Source organism: Dermacentor variabilis, chromosome 1, assembly GCF_050947875.1.
Source record: "Dermacentor variabilis isolate Ectoservices chromosome 1, ASM5094787v1, whole genome shotgun sequence".
NCBI classification, from domain to species: Eukaryota; Metazoa; Arthropoda; class Arachnida; order Ixodida; family Ixodidae; genus Dermacentor; species Dermacentor variabilis.
The window spans coordinates 72770853-72792938 of record NC_134568.1 but is presented as its reverse complement, the minus strand read 5'-3'; the positions used below and the strand labels follow the sequence as shown (position 1 = coordinate 72792938).

The window sequence follows — 22086 nt, the reverse complement described above, 5'->3', positions numbered from 1 at the left end:
TTAACGTACACGGCAACAATACCGCGACGAATTTCTTTTGGGAAAGACCTTCAGCTGTCAAAAACCTCACGGCACAACGGTACTCAACTTCTGAAGCGTCCATTTCGTCACGCCACCATGTTCAACCCAGTGTATGAGAGCATTAAGGAACATTTATACTCACACCTTCGTGTCATTTTTGTGATAGATGTCTGTGTGCTAATCGCATGCCTCGCAGATGATGAACCGAACCATTATTGAGCGGGATGGGTTGGCTCACTTTATGGAGCCCTCAGGCGACTGTCCTGGGCCTGCTACCTTTCTCGCTGTTTATTAACGACGTTTCAGCAGTCATTCAACTCTTCAGTTTTGTTGTATGCTGATGATGTGAAACTTTTCAAAGTGGTAAAACATATTAACCTTGTGCCGCTCTTCAATAGGGCACCGCAAATTTTGCGTCATGGTGCGCTGGAAACAAGCTGATCATAAACGCATCAGAAACGAAACTCGTAGGCTTCACGCGGAATACTGAGAGATCGATTTCCTTAAAGCGTTAAACACGTTCTCATGGCACGAGCTCAGGGAAGTGAAAACCTTGGAGTGTACTTCGATAACTCTCTGAGTTTTACCCCCACGCTCAACAGACGAGGCAGCCTGCACTTCGAACGCTCAGGACAGTATTTCGTGTGACGAGAAACTTCAAACAACTCAGGCCAACTGTAACTTTATGTAAGAGCGTATGCCATCCAGTTCTTGAGTGCGCCTCCGTCGCTTGAGGCGGAATTTGTAGTTTAAAATTGTGCACTTCTCGGATGTGTGCAGAGAAAGTTCACATCCACATTTAAACACCGGTTCTGTCATAAGCCTGCTATCTCCATATAACTAACACAAGCACTCATGTTACCTACCCTCACCTGTAGACGCTACAAATCGGATGTTCTTTTTCTCCACGAGTTGATACACACAAAAATCTGATACGCGGGCCTGCTTTCTAATCCAGAGTGCTTGGATATCTTCACACGCAATTTTAATATTTTCCGGAAATAAATTGCAGAGGCGTTTCAATAATTGAACAAAACTCTCATCTATTGTGTGTTCCGTCTTTCAGTAATACTCTAATGCTTCTAAACTTTTGCTCTGTATTCTCTTCGTGTACACATTTTATGCCCTGTAGAACTCAGTAACGCGAAATTATTATTTTTTGTGTGTGCGCGCGTATGCGTGTATGTATGTGCGTGTGTGCGTGCACTGCTTTTCCTGTGCATTGTTTTGCCGAGTGCGCCAACATCAAGACCCTGGACGTTGTTAATGGGCACTTAGTCAACACCTGTAATTGATTATTATTATTATTATTATTATTATTATTATTATTATTATTATTATTATTATTATTATTTATTTATTTATTTATTTTGTCTGCCATATTTGTCTTCCCTGCACCTTTGGTCTCGGCTAATATTTTTAAGTGCATCAATACGAAGACTCCGTAGCTGTGCCTGAGCACTATAAAAATTGATTGATTGATTGATTATTGTTGTTGTACAAAATGTAACTACGTCGCATTCTGATAATTCCCTCCTCTCCCCCCTCCCCCCTCCGCTTAAGGTATCCGCGTCCTTGTCGGCATTATGCCTTAGCGGTTCAAAAGTGATCTGTAAATTTCCCCACTTCGCTTTCAAATCTGTTAACTAGGTTGACCTTTTTAATTTTTGTAAATTTGAAAGTTTATTGGTCTCTCCTGACAATATAGTACATGCGAGGTCGACGAACAGGTCTATCGGTTCACCGAGGTTGTTCTGAACGGTATGCTTGCATGGCTACACCCCAGTACAAACCCAAAAGATGTAAATTTTCCCATTGGTTCTCTGCAGAACTTGAACTGCTCTAAAACGTAAAGAGGCGTGCCCACAGAAAAGTCTAAATCCCTGAGCCTAAGAAATGGATAGGAGAATGCGGTCCCTCTGCAATCGCCGGTGTAGGCGGGATCGCTAGCCTCACATTGCGAAATTAGAGAAGAGCGCCTCTAACCGGCCGGTGGACTTTTGGGGACACTTTCATATGCGCTCCAACAAACTTGAAGTTCGTATTCGTCGGCTCGAATCCTGTGGTGGTGAAGTGGAAGCAGCCGCTGATATTTTCGCCACTCCATTTTTCTTCTATATACAAACCGTCACCTGACAGCACTGCCCACCATCCGCGCTCTTATAATAGGACTTCCAGCTTGGTGCTCTTTGACGAGAATCTCGTCTGCGAAAGCCTGAGGCCATCATTGTGGTGCTGCCCAGATGGCAGCTAATGCCTTGATTGGTGCCAATTAAACAGGCTCAATCTAAATTCATCTAAAACCAGAATTATTTCATAATGGCGTAAAACCCATGATATAGTCGTCCCTTATTCTGCGGATCGTATACTGTTGTCCAGTGTTAACAAAATAAGCGATCTCGGTGTGCTTTTTATTCTACGTTAAGGTCCTCCGCCCACTCTAAGCGCGTAGCATCACGAAGCCGGCGCGCGATCGGTTCTGTCTGCAGACTTACAAGAAACTTGCGCTCCCCACTTCCCTTTCTGATATCGTTAACATCTATCTGCATCCCATCCCGTCAATTTGCCTCAATGGTGTGGAATGGCACAAGCCATTCAAATGGTATTTTAATCAAGCGTTTGCAGAAAAAGTTCATCAGTACATGTACACATCGTTTTCTGGCCTCGCACGCCAACAACTTTTCAAGTTTGAATAATTATCGTACACTTCCGTCGCTACGAAGAAAGCGTTCGACGTTGTCTTACCGATGTTCTACATTTGTTGAAAAAGAATTCATGGAATTATTACACGCACGGATCTACTAGCATCTGTTTCACTGTGGATTCCGCCAGAAGGCTTACCAGGGAATACTGACCCTTCCACACCTCCTGCCTCTTTCACCAGACCCTCGCCTCTCCAGGGAATGCAAAGTCGAGACAGTTATTTACTCCATCTTGATATATTTCAACACGTGATGTCTTCTTAATGTTCAGAGCTTCGCACATTCACTTGAGCCTTCGTTCTAGCTGCGATCCCCTCTTGTCTTCTCATGGTTTCTTTCTCCTTCCGTATATGTTTGTAATGAATAATGTGTCTAATTTTGTGTTACTGCTTGTTTATTTCTTTATGAACCTGTTTATCCTGGTCTTCTTTACTATTCGATTTTTAGTATCGTAACTTGGTCGTAGTTGTTTTATCTTTTATCTTTGTTCATATTGTTTCTGTGTGCGTCAGTATTCAGGAAACAGCTAGTAAAATGGACTGATTATTATTATTATTATTATTATTATTATTATTATTATTATTATTAGTATTATTATTATTCATACTCTGTCACAGTATCCTCTCCAGTCCTGAACTCCTCAGTTGTATCATGTTTCGTGTTCCGCGCATGATCACCAGTAAACATAGAACTTTCCATGTTGCTGCCTGTCCTCACCAACACTCTATACCGTCCACAGCATAGTGGCGCATGCTATTTGCGAATATAGTATGCGCAAATATATTCCCCAGTGCAGACATAAATGCTCTAAATATGCCCACTGGTTCTCATCTGAACTTATAACTGCCATGAAGTATAAAGATAGCGCACACCAAAAATACAGAAGTCTTGTGCTTAATGTGTGGAAAGAAGAATTCCGCTTTTTCCTAACTCTCTGCAAACGCCTTTATAAGCGGGATCAGGACTCATATATCATATTCTTGAAAAATGGCGCCTCCAACAGGCCTGCAGAATTTTGCAAGTATATCGCAAGTGCTCTAGTAAACGTAGAGAGGGTTTTCGCCAGCTCAACTCCAGCGGAGTAGAAGTCCAAGCAGTCGCGGAATGTCTTGCTTCCAATTTCTCATACTTATATAAAGCTTAAGGTTTCAACGCTTTTGTCAGCAGCACATGACGGTTCCTCCGTCGACTTATTTGATGAAAAACTCATCAGTGCATGGCTTAAGCGCTTGAAGTCTTCCCTGTCCTGCGGCCCTGTTGGCATCCCTCCACAATTATAAACGCTTACAGCAGTATATTTGTCCCATTATTGACATCTATATTTAATGATTCTTTGAATGCTTCCACCTTCCCTCACATGTGAAAAACTGTCCGTGTTTTCCCTGTATTTATGTGTGGCTGTAAAACCGATGTCTCGACTTATAGCCCGATTTCTCTTCTCTGTGCCACCTCTAATGGTTTTTTACCTTGCTCTTCACAACATATTGTCTTTTACTGTGACGAACTCATTGATTCCGAATGAGCATAAATTTCTCACGAGCCGCTCCACTATCACAAATCTCGCAAGTTTCACGGCACAGTTCTCCGTGCCGGTACTTCAAGAGGGGCAAGTTGACATCATTTACTGAGACCTCAGTAAAGGTTTTGGTGTAGTCAGCCACTCACTGCTTCTGATCAAGCTTGCACACTTTGGAGTGAACTGTGAATATCTTGCGCAATTTTCTTTTTGATAGATGATGTTATGATAACGTCAATGGCCAAACGTCTCCATTCTACGTGGCAACTATATCCCTCAGTGATCAGTTTCAAGGATCAGTTTTTAGAGCGCAGCTCTTTGTGGCTAGGCTTCCGTACATTTTTGGTGTCCGCCAACAAATCTGTGTGAGTAAGAGCTATCATCATCAGCAATGACTCGTGCCACTGCTCGCGCGTTCGTCGTCGTCTGCTACCACAGCTGGCTCGTCGGCGCCCCTCGGCGTGACCGCGCGAACGTGCTAGCGCCACTGCTCGCGCGTTCGTCGTCGTCGCCTTCTTCCACAGCTGGCCAGCTGAACGCTGGCCATCATGTCAGCGTTCGCATACCTCCCCTCCCTCTGCGAAGGCGCTGACGGCACTGGCCCACTGCCAGTCGGTATATGTTCCCTAAGGCACGGTACATTGGCCAGCCAGAAAGATGCGTCAATGTACGCCTTAAGGAACATATGGCTTCCTTAAGGGGTCAGCCGTCTTCGAATATTGCTTTGCACTGCAAGAAATGCGGGAGCGGCTGCGCTCCACTGCCTTCAAAAACCCAAGTGCTATTGAGGCGCGGGGATAAATCAGTCCGAGAGACAATGGAAGCTTACTTCATTGACAAGGCAGGAGGGAGACACGTGTGTTGCGCGGCTGTCTTTTTTTGCTCCATGAGTCAGAGATAAATTACCGTGACAGGTAGGTTTCTTTAGGGAGCTGCTGATATTGACATTTCATGCCGAGTGCGCCTGTACTTGCGTATGTTTCGGTTGTTGTTACGTGCATCATCGCTTATTTATATGCGTGCTTTCAGTCAAGTTTTTTGACAGTCAGAGCTTGTCCGCGTATTGTTCTTCTGTAGTTTGTGCAGCCTTGAAGAAGACAAGTCGACTTGTCGACACCTTGGCTACTGCTTTCACCTTGTTCTCGTTTTGCTCATCACCTTGAATTTCCATCTCCCGCCTTCACCGTATTTTCCCGTGTGTAGTTAGTGCCGTTTAGCGCTGTCAATAGGTTCAGTATTATTTCTGCATTCCGCCTCATTAGATAATTAGTCTTAGTTAATTTTACTTCTCAATTATAAATAAAGGAAAAGTGTCAATGAGAAAAAAATTATTTTTCATCAAGCAATCGTCATTTCATCAAATGATCAAGCCAGCTCCGCATAATATGATGGAAGTATCCTCCAAGTAAACAAAAAGTAAATCCGGGCATTGCAATCAATTTATTGTACATCTGTACGCAAACAGTCACAAATATCACACAGAAACGCAATGATATGTCGAAATGTAGTGGGATTTGGCATGAGCATATTACAGCGTCTATTAGAGAAACGACGGATGATAAAACGCACATCACCCATGTAGGGTTTTAGTTTTGTATAGAAAAAATTGCGCGTGCTTGCCTAGCGCTAATGCAGTCTCTTTACCATTTGTAGTACGACTTTCCGTAGCCACCTGACCCTCCATAACCCCCACCGTAACTCCCACTGTATCCGCCGCCGTAGCCTCCGCGTCCGTACGACCTCGCTGCTCTGTAAGAACCTTTGCCGTAGCCGCTTCCTCCGTATCCACCGCCGCTATAGCCGCCGCTGCCATAGCCGCCACCGCCGTATCCGCTGCCGCCGTAGCCACCGCTACCATATCCACTACTGCCATATCTTCCGCCTCCATAGCTAACGCTGCTTGTGTAGGACTTGCCACCGCCGTATCCACCACCGCCGTATCCACCACCACCGTAGCCTCTGGATCCGCCACCATATCCTCCTCCGTACGACCTGTAGCCGCTTCCGGACCCGTATTCGCCACCACCGTAGCCGCCTCCTCCGCTTCGGTAGCTGGTAGTGGCCCCGTAACCACCCTGTCTGCCGTAGTCACCTCCACCGCCACCGTAGCCACCACCGCCAGAGTGGTACCTCGTGGTGGCATATCCACTGCCACCGGATCCTCCGCCGCCGTATCCACCACCGCCGTATCCACCACCACCGTATCCACCACCGCCGTATCCACCACCGCCGTAGACACGACGGCGCACCACGTACCCGGAGAGAGCTGGCCCGACGCAGGCAGCAACCACGAGCCAGGCGAGCGCCTGTAGTCAATGAGATCGAAATTACGCCAGACACTCCACACTCCAATTAAGACACTCCACACATTTTTTTTCGTTTGCCGTAACCGACAAAATATATCAGATGGCTTTGTCCCTGCACTTCTTGAGGGAAAAGTTAGCCTCCCCTCGTCAGTAGCAAGGCTCGTGAACGCATTTCCCAGCCGCTTTTCGCATCTTTCAAAGGGAGCTCTATTACACAGGAAATATCCCTCGTCACTCCAGAGCAATTTTAGACGACATGATCTCTTGGTGCTCGGTTTTTCTACGTTCACCTGTTCAAGAAAAAAAAGGAAGAAAAGAAAAACAGAATAACTCCCTGGTCATGTGTAGCCCCTGAGTCCAATGAAGGAACTCTGTCTCCTGAATTATTCGGGCTTGGAGTAATGGGACCTTTACAGAGTCTCGGGTACGTCGTTCGACAACCGGTCCCACTCACGTGCGCAGTTGCCTTGAAATTTTTATGCGGACTGAACGTCCAATGAGGTGCTAGGCTATATAGAGGGATATGGATGAAGCAGTTACCAGAAAATGAAGCATTTTTACTCATGGTAAATAGTGTAAGCTTAATACGCCATGTCGACATAAGCTTATCTTCTATCCGACTCTAGCTCGTGTTTTATCAAGGAACATCAAGTGTTTGAGCGAAACAGAAAGAATTTTGTGACAAATAAACACGGGGACTTTGCCCCTTGACTCTTTCACCTGCCATCTTCCGCTCAAAGATGAGTGATAATACCCCTTCCCCTAACATGAACGCGTTTGACGAAGAGATGAGACAGCGACATTTCACGTTCATAAATTAGTCCACTGCTTCAACCGAACAAGAGAAATCAGTGCCCATAAAAGCTACCAGTTTGGTTTCTTCTTTGCTCAAATGCATAAATTTTGGCGATTCATGAAACTTACTTGTCGATCAAGCTTCGTGCTGCAGTGACATGTACTAGCCACTAAACTGACCATGCGAGTTCTTTTGAACACTCTTATATGTATACCTCTCAGTTGAATATAATGCTTCTATGGGCATCCTGAGTGCAAACTTAACAGGAAATTGACGATATCGCTCATGGCTTCTTCTGTCGCAGTAAAAGAAATCACACACGCAAGAGTACTATAATGTTTACGTAATTCGCATTCTTACACACCTTTAAAGGATCGTTTGCATAGAAGAAGCAATTTTAACCTTGATTAAGAATGCAATTCTCGATATTACACCCTAGGAAAAACCAAATATTTATCGACACTATTAGTCTACAACAGCCTTTCGCAATGAAGCCCTCAGTAAAACAGTTCATCGCACTTTCAAAACTCCGCTTCGTAGCTCTCTGTTATAGTATCACTAAGAAAGCAAAAATATTGGCAAAAATATTTTAAGACGCGCCCGTCGACGCCACAATATGCTAATGTGACGTAACCATGATTTCAAACTGCGCCAATCACAACACGACAAAGGTGGCAACGCTAGTCTAGTACAATGCAATGTAGCTAATTATACAGCAGGAAACGGACAAATAGAACATTCATTGTTGAGTAGTCCACGCGCTTCACGGGGCACCAGAAGAGCGAACATGCCGATATTAGCCGGATGTTGCAGAGCACCGATGGGAACCGTGAGCGCCTGTGTGGTGTGCATAAAGCTTATGTAGCCTTCGCACATTTTACAAATCTTGTTGTGCATACTTGCGTGGAGGGGGGGGGGAGGTTGAGTGAGTCAGGAACATACACTGTTTAGCTCAGCGTCATCAAAAGACAGAAAGTTGTATAAACATTGAAGTAGCACTGCAATCAGTGACAATCAATAACCTAGAAAAATAAAGCGTCCTTAGTCCATATCGGATGCTTACAAGGCATAATCTGTGAAAATTTTCACTTCATGCTTCCTCAAATAGCACGTGTTTTAGTCGTGTTTTCGGCGTGTGACAAGAAAGCCTTCTAATAACGGAACGAGCTTTGTATGCCACCAACGAGCCGAGCTGATGTGTGCTAGCAGGAAAAAGTCCAATATTAATGGCGTGTCAAGGGCGTTCGGTATTATCCGTCTGCCCTTACATGTTTTAGATTACATCGTATGCAAAGGTACTGAATGTAAAGCTCCAGAGGGCTGCTTAGCGTAAATTTATAAAGTGAAGGTCCCCATGCTTATATGCTTTGGGTTAATGATCATCAAGGTCTCTTAGTGTCAGTAGCCGAATATATAGAAACGTTACTTCGTTTAGGGAGGTGCCTTTACAGTTCATAACACTGATACCACAACTACCAAAATGCACCGCAGCATGCTCTAAGTGCACCGTGCCTTCGGTCGTTGTCTGTTATTTCCACAAAAGCCCAATAACATTAGGCGTCGTAGCAGTGATTCCCCCTTTAATGCAAGTGTCAAGTCGCCATACGGCCATGCAGTTGGGTATTCTACTATGTAGTGGAACATAGCCGTTAGAGCGCCGCAACTGTGTACGTTATGCATTCCCACGGCACCCCTTACAGTACGCGGTGGAAAAGCAGTCCATTCGTATATACGTGCTCTCAACAAAGAACGCACAGTTCCCGTGATGACTTTAAGGGACAACAATATGAAATAATTATTTAAGATTTATATGGTCTGTTACACATCTGGCATATCAAAAAGTTCAAAGTTAATACTTCCACGCTCGGCTCGCTTCTGTGTATACGTCTAGCATGTCTCAAGGTGAACATATGTGCATCTGGGTTACGTAATTCTTGCTGTTGTGGCTTCTTAGTTAACATAGAAGACACGACGTCGTCAAATACAATACAATCTGCATCCGCGTAAGCTGCTTCTCATGGGCAAAAGTTATTCGAAGCACACTATTGGTAGGTTGTGCAAATGTTTTCGTTAAAAACTTTCTAAAGAAACATGTGTTTTTCTCAATCACCTCTTGATTGACCTGCGTAACGCGCAGCGGAGAAAGCTTAAATCATCACGAATTATGGTGCGTGGGCATTCGGCAATAGCACGGCAGCGATAAAAATTGACGATATGGCGGGCACTCACATCTGGGGCCATAAATATACATCCCAGCATCAGACTGTACACGTTGCGGATGAATGACACACATGTTTTAAGGAAGCAAACTTCAGGCGTTCGTGCATGCATCAGAGCCTCTTGGACACGCATCCACCCCCAAATGTGTCTCCAAAGGCAGAGCAGTCATACATAGCGCTGAGAGAAGTCTTACCTGACCACCCATCCTCATCGTTTGTGTCGTCGCGTGAACGGAATTTGCACAAGTGCACAAGAGCGCGTCCGAAGTGACAACAGCCCCGCTCAACGTTTGGCTGGCGCTTTTTATGCGGCTTCCGCGTCCTTCGAGGCACTCGCTTGCCTCACTGCCAGGTGCATTCGTTACTATGCAGAGATATCGACTTGCGCCGATTGCCCGCCTGTCCCCAGCCCTGGGGGATAACCTTCCTGCCAACGCACCTAACGTCCTCGGTTCTCGGTATAGTTACGTGCACCGCTTGTGAGCGGCCGCTCTGTAAGGAAGTGCGCGCACAGCTTCTGCAAGACGGGATGCGGCTCGACGACCGAGCCACTACACCACATGTGCGCGCCACGCCCATAGCCAGTCTCAGAGACACTCCTATCTAACGGTTCGCGAATGTCCAACATTGTGAGTGGGTGGCGACGATACTAATGCAACCGGTTTTGCTCTCTGAACGAGAACGCCCTAGGTTTCAACCAGACCGCTTTAATCATTCCTCTCTACTCGACGTCTCTAACTGAAGGAACACACTGAACGGTGCGCGAAACGTACAGGCATATACGCGGAACACAAGTGCACGAGGGTGCCATAAACACGCACACACAGTCATCCGCATGCACATAGGTTTGGAAGTTGATTTGCTGTGAACTCAATTCCTTGACCTATGCACTCCGCGGGGGTTTAAGACCCCCCGGCTAAATGCGAGAGAAGCATCCTTCGCACGGCATCCTCTTCTGTTATTTCGCGTGCCAAGTTTATGTTTACCTCTTTCGTTCGAGATTAATTGATTGGGACCATTTTGGAACATAAAAGCTGTGAAAACTTGCTCGAGCATGGAGTGCTGACGAACACCGCGCTGTTGCGCAGGCCGTTCCGGCTCGCTCGTAGGTGCATCGTGTAGCCGTGGCCTTCCTTCACTGCACGCTTCTTCTGGTCGCGGCGCGAACCTTACGGCCACTTGTCTCTCCTCCAAAAGCGCGAGCGCTCGAAGGGGGCACCGCTGCGGCTAATTAGCGTAGGCACGGTAACGAACAATGACGCAGCGATTCACGTACGCTAGCGACAATGATTCTGCGCGCAGGCAGCGTTGTCGCAAATTGCCGCTTCCCTTTCGAAAGCGGGTCGTGACTGCGCTCGAGTTCACATGCGTCGCGCGTCCTGTGTTTGTTTTTGTCGCCGCTGTTGTCACTGCGGCGGCAGTTGTTTATTCCAGACACTGCGCCTTCTGTGGGAAGAACGCCGTCCGCAACCGCGTCGAGCCTGGTAGGTAGTACAGATGCCGTGCGCTAAGCGAGGCCGTGAGCGTGGTGCTGTCAGTGTCCTTGAAGTTTAAGCATTGAATCGCCGCGAAGAATTGCTAGGGCGTTTAACGCAGTGTCCGACGCCTGGTCCTATGTGCATACCTGTTTCCTCAAGTCGTTGCCAGAGCCAGTTTCTCGCTGGGACGCCCACGATAAGTACGAGCGGCGGCGGTGTTCGATGCGGTGTCGTGGTTATGCATCGATAAAGATCGGCGTCCAGCCGCACGCAAGCGCGCTCTTAGAATGTAACAGGAACAGGCGTTCCAAGATAACAGGCGGAGAAATGAGCTCCTTTCTGTGAACAAGAAGGAATATGGTGACTGAGTGATAAGGCTAGCGAAATCTAAAACGTTATACTGAGCTGTGTCTATCATCCTTAAAATTCTGACTCGACGCGATGCCAGCGTTTTCTTCGCTCCTGAACCACAGGGATACTGCGTTCTGCGCTGCATGCCATGTTTTAAAGCGAAAGCTTTACTGGCCCCGAACTTGTGATTTTTTACATTGTTCACACCGTCTTACTTACTCGCATGCCAAAAGCTCAATGAAAAGGCTCCATCTCCTCCTAGACACTATGCTTCAGCGTTATTTTGGTATGTGCGATCCATCGAAACTCGAACTGATTTTCTTTTATAAGCCAGGTTGGTAATTTGGTCGCGGTCTTGAGTGAATTTATACGGCTTAGTTTTCTCGTTTGTACGGTACTTGCGCAACATTACTTTAGGCCCACATGGCTTTCTCGTGACGCCGAAATTAATCGTCGTTGTTTTCTTGTTGACGTAGTGCTCGCCTCTCTTTGTTACATGGTCAATCGTTCAAACCGCCTCGATTGTTTTCTTTAGCCCCACACTCTTCCCTGTGATGCCAGGGGCCTTGCTTCTTCCTCACACCTGGTAGTTCTGCATTGCAAGTTTCATTGTAGCCTCACTAAAGTATCTAAGCGTTTTCATTTCATTCAATTGGATAACCTTATATGCTTGAATTCTTCGTTCGAATAATTTTGGTTCCGCGCCGGTAATGTCACGCGCACAACCCTAGCCGCCTTGATCCCGCATCACAGAACACGCTGACGCAATACTCCTTCTAGCGTAAATTTTCTTTTGATAGGCATAAGAATTGCTACGGTGGACAGGCGAACAAGCAAGGTGAATTTATGGTGGAATTAATTGCGAGATTGACAGGTTTCAGAGTGCGCGGTTGTGTTATGCGTGACACCTGTGTCAGTGGTGCCAAACCCCACTGAAGTGTCAGCGCAATGTTCTTCGTGTTTCTTGTGCTTTCTTTTTTTTAATCTGAAAATTTCTTTCATGCATTCCAGACACACAAAAGCTGTTCTTAATTGATTAATATTATATTTGCAATGCTGGCAACAAACTGTTGGTTGATATCATCTAGAAGTACGAGGGAGAAATGTAAATAACGCTAATGAACGCGACATTGTCTAAATAATAGTTATGACGGTCGCGTTGGCACTGAAACACCGTAGGGTAGTAATGTGTATAATTGACGAACGTGTACGTGAGCTCGAGTTAATTAGTACTTGTTTTTTTTTTAGGAAGTGAAGTGCGGATGAAAGAAAAAGGCAAAACGCATGCAGAAAGCCCGTCCATCAATACAGGTATTGTGTTCAAAGATGATTGATCTCTTTTCTCTCTTCTTATCGAAGAAAAGCCGCAACTCCGTATGACGAGCGTAATTGTTGAGCGCTCATGGCGGTGTTCTCTCAGCTAGCACGTGACATGTAGGCGTCGTGATATCAGGCTGCCATCGTTACACATGAAACTCTCATATTTTACGACTATAAACCACTTCCTTAACGTCCCCGCCCTATATAAAGTTGTGGCTTTGCACTAGGCTCATAGCTCTGCTTGCGACATCTGCGGTGGCGAGAAGACGATCAGGTGTATCTCCTCCGTCACTGCCTACTTTGAAGAGCGGCTATAAAAAAGCACTCTCGACTGTGCTTGACAAACTGCACGATTGCCCCTTGACGGAGGAGAGAATCCTTCGAGACCGTGTTCAACGCAGAAGGCTCTAAACGCGTTGCTCGGCTATTTAAGGGCATGCACACTGCTTGACCTGCGGAGTGCCTGACATACGGACTGCGTCTTTAATTTCCTTTACAGCCTTTCCACATCATAGAGTAGCCAGCTAGTATAGTAGCCGAGATAGAAGCCAATGAATAAGTGGATTTCGAGGAAAGGGGGAAGGAAAGGACGAGCACAGAAAGAAAAGGCATGAAGGTCAACCAGACGCTCGTCTGGTTTCCTTTCCAGGACGGAAAACAGCACAAAGCCAAGGACAAGAGAAGAGAGACAGCCACACTTACCGCGCTTTATTTTCACCCGCTTGTGTGCATGTCAACACTTTTTTTTTATTCATCCATATCTAACGGTCTCAATTTTTTTTTTTGTATAAAGTGTGGGCGCGAAAGGCAAGTTATTATGATGTGGGATGCCGACAACCTTTATCGCTTAGGAGTACAGAATGTAGCTGTTGGGATCTTCGTCATCGTTGTTGTTGTAATGAGAGATTTTCAGTGAAAAAAATCCGCCTCCATTCCACCCTGTGAAAGTGGTTGTACAGCGAAGCTGTTACCGACGTTAGACAATTACCCCCACCCCAAATGACGTTAGACGACTTTAGACCAGCACCACCCCACGTCACGCCTGCGGACGTGCAGCATACATCTTCATTCTTCTAGGCCCTCCGCCAAGCGCAAGTGCCTTGTGGAACTAATTGAAATATTAAAAGCAAATTGCGTCAGAAAATTCGTAAAGTATGACTTCCACACAAGCTGCAGACATGATTGCGTCGGATTGTAATTCGAATATACGAGAAATCATACTTCTGTTACGTGGAAACTCTAAGATAAAGCCCTTTTCCAGATGGCGTTTGAGGTCTGTGTGAGTGACCGCGGGCTCTAGGTAGCGGCACTGTTCTTGGATGAGCACGAGCCCACGAAGAATTCAGACTAACTAGAGGCTAACAGCTTCGCTGTAAGAGCGGCTAAGGATATAATGTAGCAAATAGCAACCATACGCCGCATACCAAAAAAGTACAGAAATAAAAAAAAAAGAAGCGTATACCTCAAAACGTGTAGAACGTACTGTGAAAGGCTCGTGAACAAGGAACAAGGAACCCGTACGTGGTTCTGAAACGTCGGATTATTCATGAGACTTGGTCAGTGACCGTGATCTCCTTCATTTCCATGCCTGACCAGACGAACTTTCGTCGAACCCTTGATTATGCGAAAGGCTCACTCGTGAAATGTGGTGTAAACGCTTCTCAAATTAATAAATGTTTAATGTTGATACTTATTTTTTTTATATACAGGATACTGCAGGCCAATATGTGTCCCAGACAGGAGTGGATTTGCTTATACAGTATTGATACGGCAACTCGGGGAGGTGAGCGGCCCTCTAAAACCGGAACAGGCAAGTGGGTGCACGTCTCGGTAATACAGTGTATTTATGTTTAATTCGAATAATCCCTTTTAGAAAAAAATAACTACGAAATTTACTCGAAATGTGTCATTCCATATCAATTACCTGCCTAAGCAGACATCCTTTGCAAGAAAAAACCAAGGGATCTATTCACTAAGTGAAAAGTTGTAAATGCGTAAACAGGGCAATAAAGATATGAATCCTACATATTATGAATAGTGTCCACAAAACTTTTATCTCCTTTCAACCGGTCCCTCGATAAGTTAGCAGCACCATACACGACTGAGAAAACAATTAATTGCGAAAAAAAAAACTAAAGCGTTAAATTTGCCAAAGATGCCCAACAATGCTAACAAAGTTGGCTGCAGCTTATTAGCGATTAAGTACGAAGTGAAAGTTACGTAGAATGCTTCAGTTTTTTGCTCAACCTATAGTGGAAAATTTTCTGTACACAGGTCTTCCTTTTCTTGGTCCGATTTTACAATAACAACAATTTTCACGATTGATGCGTGTCAGTACTCTCCTGTCAAAACTGCTTTATGGGATTTCATAGGTCAGTATTAGAAGGGAGTTAGACATACCAGTATTTAATTTTTTTATATCAGTTATATATTGAAAATTGATGTGTAACAGGTGGCGTTCTGCTGTTTAAGGTGTATTTATGGGAGATGAGGAAACTGCGGCTTAAAAATCAGGATGTCCAAGTAGCAAGTAAAAAAATTCCTAATGATCATTTTAATTACTCAAATTTAAGGCAGAATTTGCAATTGAGAAAGTTAAGGAGAGCAGTAGTGAAGTCCGGTTTGCTTAGGAAAAATCGTAAGACTAGCCCTATTCCCGAGATATCCAGCCTTAAAGTGGGCAACAAACGCATTGGCGTTCCATCTAACGGTTGTAATCTGTGGACGCTGCTGCGTTGAACCAAGTAATTGCGGTAATAGCGGTACAGAGTGCCGTAACATCATCCTTAGTGAAGAGTGGGTGATGCACCCCATGACGCCTCCTTATCGTTGTGATCCTCGTAATAACCAAGGGCACACCGCCATTGGCATGGTCCACGATGGAAGGAATGCGTGTTTTGAAAAATTATCGTCGGAGAGTAATTTATTCTGTAGCGGTCACTGCAATAATGATTAAGAAAAAGGTGCAGCCGTTTTTTTTATTGCATCGACTATTGCGCCAATAGCATTGAAAGCAAACGTTTCCTGGCACATACGCGCTTTCTTCTTCCCACTCCTTGGATGCAAGTAGGACTGCGTAGGAGGGCGAGCGCAATTCGCTATACATAGGCAAAGACCGGCGGGGAACCGTATTCCACAGATTGTTTGTGTACACTTGTTAATCACGTTTCATCGTATTGCCGTATCTCACGTTGAACGGTGGGACTCGTTATCTCGTGGAAGCATAAAGGAAGACTGATGCGAAATTTCTGTCTTTGTTCCGCTTTTTTAATGTAGGTATGTCGACCTGGAAATTCTGTATGAAGCCTCAAGTCTCGAAAATGAACAGGTAGTACCTGCAGGGTCCTAAGGGTATGTTGTAAAGTTACCGATTTGTTGTATACTGTTTGCTATCTTTGCGGGGTCTGTGTGTGTGAAAAAGAGAGGAGCTCTGATGAATCCTGGAGATGTGGGCCGTGTTAATTCAGATGGTAATAATCACAAATGAAATTATACGTACATCGCCCGTCACAGACACACGACACACCACAGTGCGCCCAATAAAAGTGCCTACTTCTGTGAACAAGGCTTCCCTACGGAAACCGAAACATCTTAAAAGTTTTTTTTAACCTATCTTCTTTGGTCGGCGTTCTCAACATTTAATTCGTTCAACACGCACTCTTACACAAATGTACACCTTCTGGGGTGTATATTCGCCTCACAACAATAACCGTCATCTGTCTTGCTCGAGTTTCCTTTCTTGAAAACGATGCGCTCGCTACTTTCCTGTCCAGAATGCTCTGTCATACTGATAACGCGCATTCCGTTCGTGACTTGAAAGTACCGGGCTCGCAGCGTTAAAGAAAGGAAATGCGGACAAGACAGATGATGATCATCGTTGTGGGGCAAGATACGACCCAAAGGGGCGTAATCCACCGACCAGACAAGAAGTCGTCGAACCATTGATTTCATTTCAACATAAAACTAATTAAAGTATCCAGGAAGCTTAAAAATGTCTTCGTTATGCGGGACGCATATGTTGCGCTAGTCCATCGTTTGTTGTTCATTTGATAATTGCACACCGATGTGAAGATAGGCTACATAAAAACCGGCTATCCCAATACACGGTTGAGTAATGCGCCACATATTTTTCACGTGCTAACATCGGCTCCATGAGCTCAGTGCCATCGGCAGCTAAACGTATGGCCCTATTTGATGTATGTCCAATGCGGACATTAAGGCTGTGCCTTCTCATGTGACATGACCATAAGAGTAGATTATGTTGGCAAGGCATTCCCACACATTGCATGCAATGCGCATTGGCGATCATATCTTATTTTAAATATAAAGCTTTTTGTATTAGTGACATTTAGCCGAATTTAGCATGTTGATTATCTAGATTGAGTAATTTGTTATTGAAATACTGTCGCCACCTTAATACATTAAAATATTTACCGGCGCACTGCCTACTAAGCCACGCAGGCCATTCTATCAAATGATGTACCTCTGTTTGCTCCCAACTGACCGGCTGACTGGACCATCGGTTTAAAAACCACAAACACACGCCGCCTACCACACCTACGGTTCCTGTACAGTTCTCTGACTACTTCCCTTCGTCTCCCTTAAGGGACTTCTTGAGGGTTACAGAGTAACACCTATGATTGTTTTGAAAAAGCGAAGTCCCCGTAATTTAACCTATTGGCATAGCTCAATGTGTCTCTTCGCATGTTTAAGAAAATATTTCCTGGTGTGGCGTACTCCATGGACTGATAACTGCGGGGCCTTCTCTCGAGTTGGACTATAGCATTGTCCCGCCTTACGTCCTGACATTTTATGATCTTCCTCTGTGAACACAATGATCTGCGTGACCGTTTGCCCTAATGGCAAGCAGCCATACACATAATTTCGTCAAACCCAACCCTAGAAATTAGTGCACTGAATTAGATTCCACCAGTTTCACCACCATCTGTGAAATGCAGTCACGTATCTGCCTCTTTTCCCCGTGCCTTGCAACGCCCTTCTAGCTTCATCGCCAGTTATAGGAGGAACCTCTGTATCTCGTTGATCACTAATTCCAGTGAAGGCTGCGTGGCTGCTTGGGTACTGTTCAGGTTAGTATAGAATCCTTCTGATGCATTTACTGTACCATCGAAGTAGGCTGATGGCATTACCCTATTTATCTTTCACTGCATACATTTTCTCCTGTCCTATGCCAAATTTTCTTCTCACTGATTTTATGCTGCGGCCATTTCTTACTGTTTCCTCAATCTTTCGGCCGTTATCATTTCGAATATCGCTTGCTTTCTTCTTGTTTATCAGCATTGACGATTCCATGAATTCTACCTGATCTCCTTGAAAATATCTATAAAGATTCCAGAGCTACCTTGTTTCACCACAAGAAAGTTAAAAAAAAATTACCTATCAAGAAAGGTACCAGGAAAAGAGACACAATCTCTCCGATGCTATTCACTGCAGAAGTATTCAAGCTGTTAGACTGGGAATGGTTAGGAGTGAGGTTCAACGACCATTATCTTAACAACCTACGATTTGCAGGTGACATTGTCCTGTTCAACAACACTTTGGATGAATTGCAACCAATGATTGAGGACCTTAGCCGAGAAAATGTAAGAGTAGGGCTGAAGAATAATATGCACAAAACAGAGGTAATGTTCAACTGCCTGGATAGGGTACAAGAATTCATGATTGCCAGATAGCCCCTTGAGTCTGTGTGGTAGTACGTTTGTCTAGGTGAATTACTCACAGGAGGTCCCGATCATGAAAACTAAATTTGAAGAATAATAATAATTAGTTGGGGAGCATTACCAAATCCTGACTGGGAGCTTACCGCTGTCATTGAAACGTGTACAATCACTGCATTCTACCGATGCTAACATATGGGGCAGAAACTTCGAGGTTAACAAAAAAGCTCGAGAAGAAGTTGAGGACTGCACAAAGAGCGATGGAACGAGAGATGTTAGATGCAACGTCTAGAGACAGGAAGGCAGCGGTGCGGGTAAGAGAGTAAACGAGGAGATTTGATATTTTAGTTGACATGATGAGAAAGAAATGGAGCAGGGCAAGCCATGTAATGCGTAGGGCAGATAAGCGGTGCACCGTTAGAATTACAGAATAGGTATCAAGGTCGTTGTCAATGGGTGCCAATTGGTGCCAAGGTCGAGAACGGCAGAAATCTAGGTGGGGTGATGAAATGAAGAAATTGCAGGCGCAAGTTGGAATCAGCTAGTGCAAGACAGGTGCAACTGGACATCGCTGCATGGGAGAGGCCTTCGTCCGGCAGTAGACATAAAATTATTATTCTGCTGCTGATGATGACAATGTCTAGCGGCGCGGTGCGCTTCTCTTTTTGATGTCATAGTCACCGCTCCCCTTTCGCTTCTTTTTATCATTCATACTGAGCTTCGCGTTCTCCTTTGTCTGACAGAGCAACAAGCTTTTAGCAGCAGAAGCGGCGAATGTGAACGTATGTTGAGACTTATACACTGATAAACTAGGAGTCCGTGCTAGCGGACAACATGAGGGCATGGATACATTGGAATCCCAAATGGACCGACGTGGCAATGTTTTGTTCGCTTTCCTTATTTCTCCCTCCCATTCGGTGAGCGGTGACTGGGGGCTCTGTATTAGTCTCGGACCAACCGGCGAGCTTCAGTGAGAGCTTAGAACCGTACTATAGCGGTCTAGTGACACTCTTAGGCACACTACTGGCCCAGCAAAACCTTTTCTGTTTATCAGTGATATTTATGAGATAGTGGCGTTCTTAAGTGACGTGGGCTTCTCGTTTTTGCATGAAACCGATTCATGCTAAAGACCACATAACAAAGCCGCCATATAACGAAAGAAAGCTAGAACAAGAAAGTCAAAGTTGATGTCAGTTACTTAAATTGCACGTCAGACACTTTACAACAGAGATCACATAAAGGATACTTGAAATGTAAGGTCAGCTTATATATATATATATATATATATATATATATATATATATATATATATATATATATATATATATATATATATATATATATATATATATATGTACAATGTATTGTCAACTCATCTACAATACACTAAATACAGAAAAGACAACGACAAGTCAGAGAAAGGCACTAGGATGCCCGCTACATTAAAGTGAAAGATGCTGTTAAGAGGCTATTAAGCCTCAAAATGTGCTACTCTTTATAGAAAATTTCACCCTTAAAGGTATTTTCTTGTGTGAATAACTCATTACCTTAAACCTATAGACATGGGTGCTTGAATGAACTAATACACCCGTAAGAATTGGTGATAATTTTTGGAATTGTAGCTTTTTCCTCAGTGGGTGCTACACAGGACGTTTTCTTTTTACTGTGATATCTTTTATTTTATCACCACCCTAGGTTTTCGGACGTCCGCCGAAGTAACCCCAAAGTGGTTTGCGAGAGGTTTAAAACAATAAAGGAAGAAAAACCCCGCTCAACACTCTACTGTTATTAGAACTGCGCATCTGCAGATTGCAAGTCAGTAGTGTCGAACACAGATCATCTAAAGAGCGCGCTGGCTCTAGCTGCTGTGACAGGGTGACGCCATGTTTCTCGGTTCATCTATAAGCCAGAAACAAGGTGAAACAATTTAAGCGAAGCTAGCAGTAAGATCTGAAAGAGAGGAAGGAGAGAGAAGATATCAATAAGTCTCCCCACTTTACAACCCGGACGCGCCACGTCCGCAATAAATGCTGTGTTTTTATCGGTAGTAGAGTCATCCAAATGTACCTGTGAATGTGTATTCCAATTGATACTGCATGAAGCAGTGCAATGCTTACTGGACGTAATATTGTGCCTGCGTCGATGATAAGCCAGAAAGAACATGCGCCTTAAGAACTACGATTATCTGACGCGCAATGATTCGCTGACACTTGGCAGCTGATCTACAAAACAGCCCCCACCTTATCCAATTAAAATAAAATCGAGTGTTAAAAAGCGAGAGGCAGGACAGGAAATAAAAGGAACAGCTCAATCTTTCCACTTCGCCACCGGGGACGTCATATACGGGAAGTAGCAGGATGACATCCATAGCATACTGTGACCATATACGACGTGCACGAACAATGAATTGGCGCAACCCAATGGGAAATAAACCCACGTGGATTTTTACTTCCTTGAAATGTTGAAGTATGCAAGCACCCTTAAATACTGTAAGGTGTAAGTTCACACAAAAAATCTTCTAGCGCCCTGAAATAAGGAAAGGGTGCACTGAAGGTGTCCAGCTAACTCGTAAACCTTCTTCCTAAACTTGCCGTACAAGTAGGGGTGTAAAAGAGGTGTTTCGATTAGAGCACTTAATAGGCACGTAATAGGCACGTAATACACCCGGGTCTCCATCAGGCCCGTAATAGGCCAGGTATGCTATTGGCGACGTTTGAAAACTGCCTACAACAGGTAGGAAGAACTTTATTTCGTCATCGTTAGCTGGGGTGATTAGGCGTGGTTTCTTCAGGCGAGTCAGATGGCCGTCAATGGATGTTTGAAGGCGACTTCTTCAGCTCGTTCCCTGGCCTGGAGTTGGATGTGCAGCCCAGAACTGTGCAGCGCCACCTCCCATGCTTCACGTGAGGGAAAGGCCTTCAGGTTAGGAGGAGGATTGTCCTCCTCGCAGTCCCATATTATATGATTCAGTGTTGCTAGTTCCCCACAGCATCTACAGAGTGGACTCAGCCGCGTGGACAGCGTGGCCTGTGCTATGGCCGAGGAGGTGAAACGCCCTTGCCTCTTTCTCCCTCCACCTAGCGCGCGCTAACTTTGCCCCCCCCCCCCCCCCCCCGCCGCTCCTGCTCTAGCTATCTTTTGATCGCGCGACCTCCAACATCGGGCACGCTGGAGGATGGCGCAACTATTTGGCAAATGTAGGACATGTTCTCATATCGCACGTTAACGCACGAGTATAATGGGTCGAATGTATAATCTTTCTTCCCATTCTACCTGTTCATTTATCAGCAATAACGCCAGACCAAGTCCAGATACAGTCGAAACTATCTCTAGAAAATGTCCTGTGCCGCGGATGGTGTTATCACAATTACTGAAAATTGGACCATGGTTCGCTTAAGCTCAAGGGCTAACGGCCGAAGCGGGCCGGGCCCGGGTCAGGTTTGAAACTACCGAGTCGGGCTCGGGCGGGCCGCCGAATGACACTTTTGGGCTCGGGCCGGGCCCGGGCCTGAAAAACGGCCTGTGCAGGGCTCTAGTTTCGATATGCAATGCACCTTCGAAGATTTTAATTTCCTGAGAGTGTAGGTTCAAGGCCAACAGATACATTACCTAGGCGAGCGCTAGTGGCCCTCGAGATATTTCTGGAAAGATGTAATATTTATGACAAGGCCATTCGTGACTGCATGGCTGAAAGCTGCT

At 45.1% G+C, this 22086-nt stretch overlaps 1 protein-coding gene across 1 annotated transcript; it reads right to left on the bottom strand.

Annotated features, from left to right (window-relative positions):
• Positions 1–5664: 5664 nt before the first annotated feature.
• LOC142571533 (uncharacterized) lies at positions 5665–9837 on the bottom strand. The gene is made up of 2 exons (XM_075679968.1): positions 9755–9837; positions 5665–6545 (listed from the first exon to the last, which is right to left on the bottom strand). The coding sequence occupies exons 1-2, from the start codon at positions 9770–9772 to the stop codon at positions 5880–5882; spliced, it is 684 nt and encodes a 227-aa protein (XP_075536083.1). The 5' UTR covers positions 9773–9837; the 3' UTR covers positions 5665–5879.
• Between the last annotated feature and the right edge of the window lie 12249 nt (positions 9838–22086).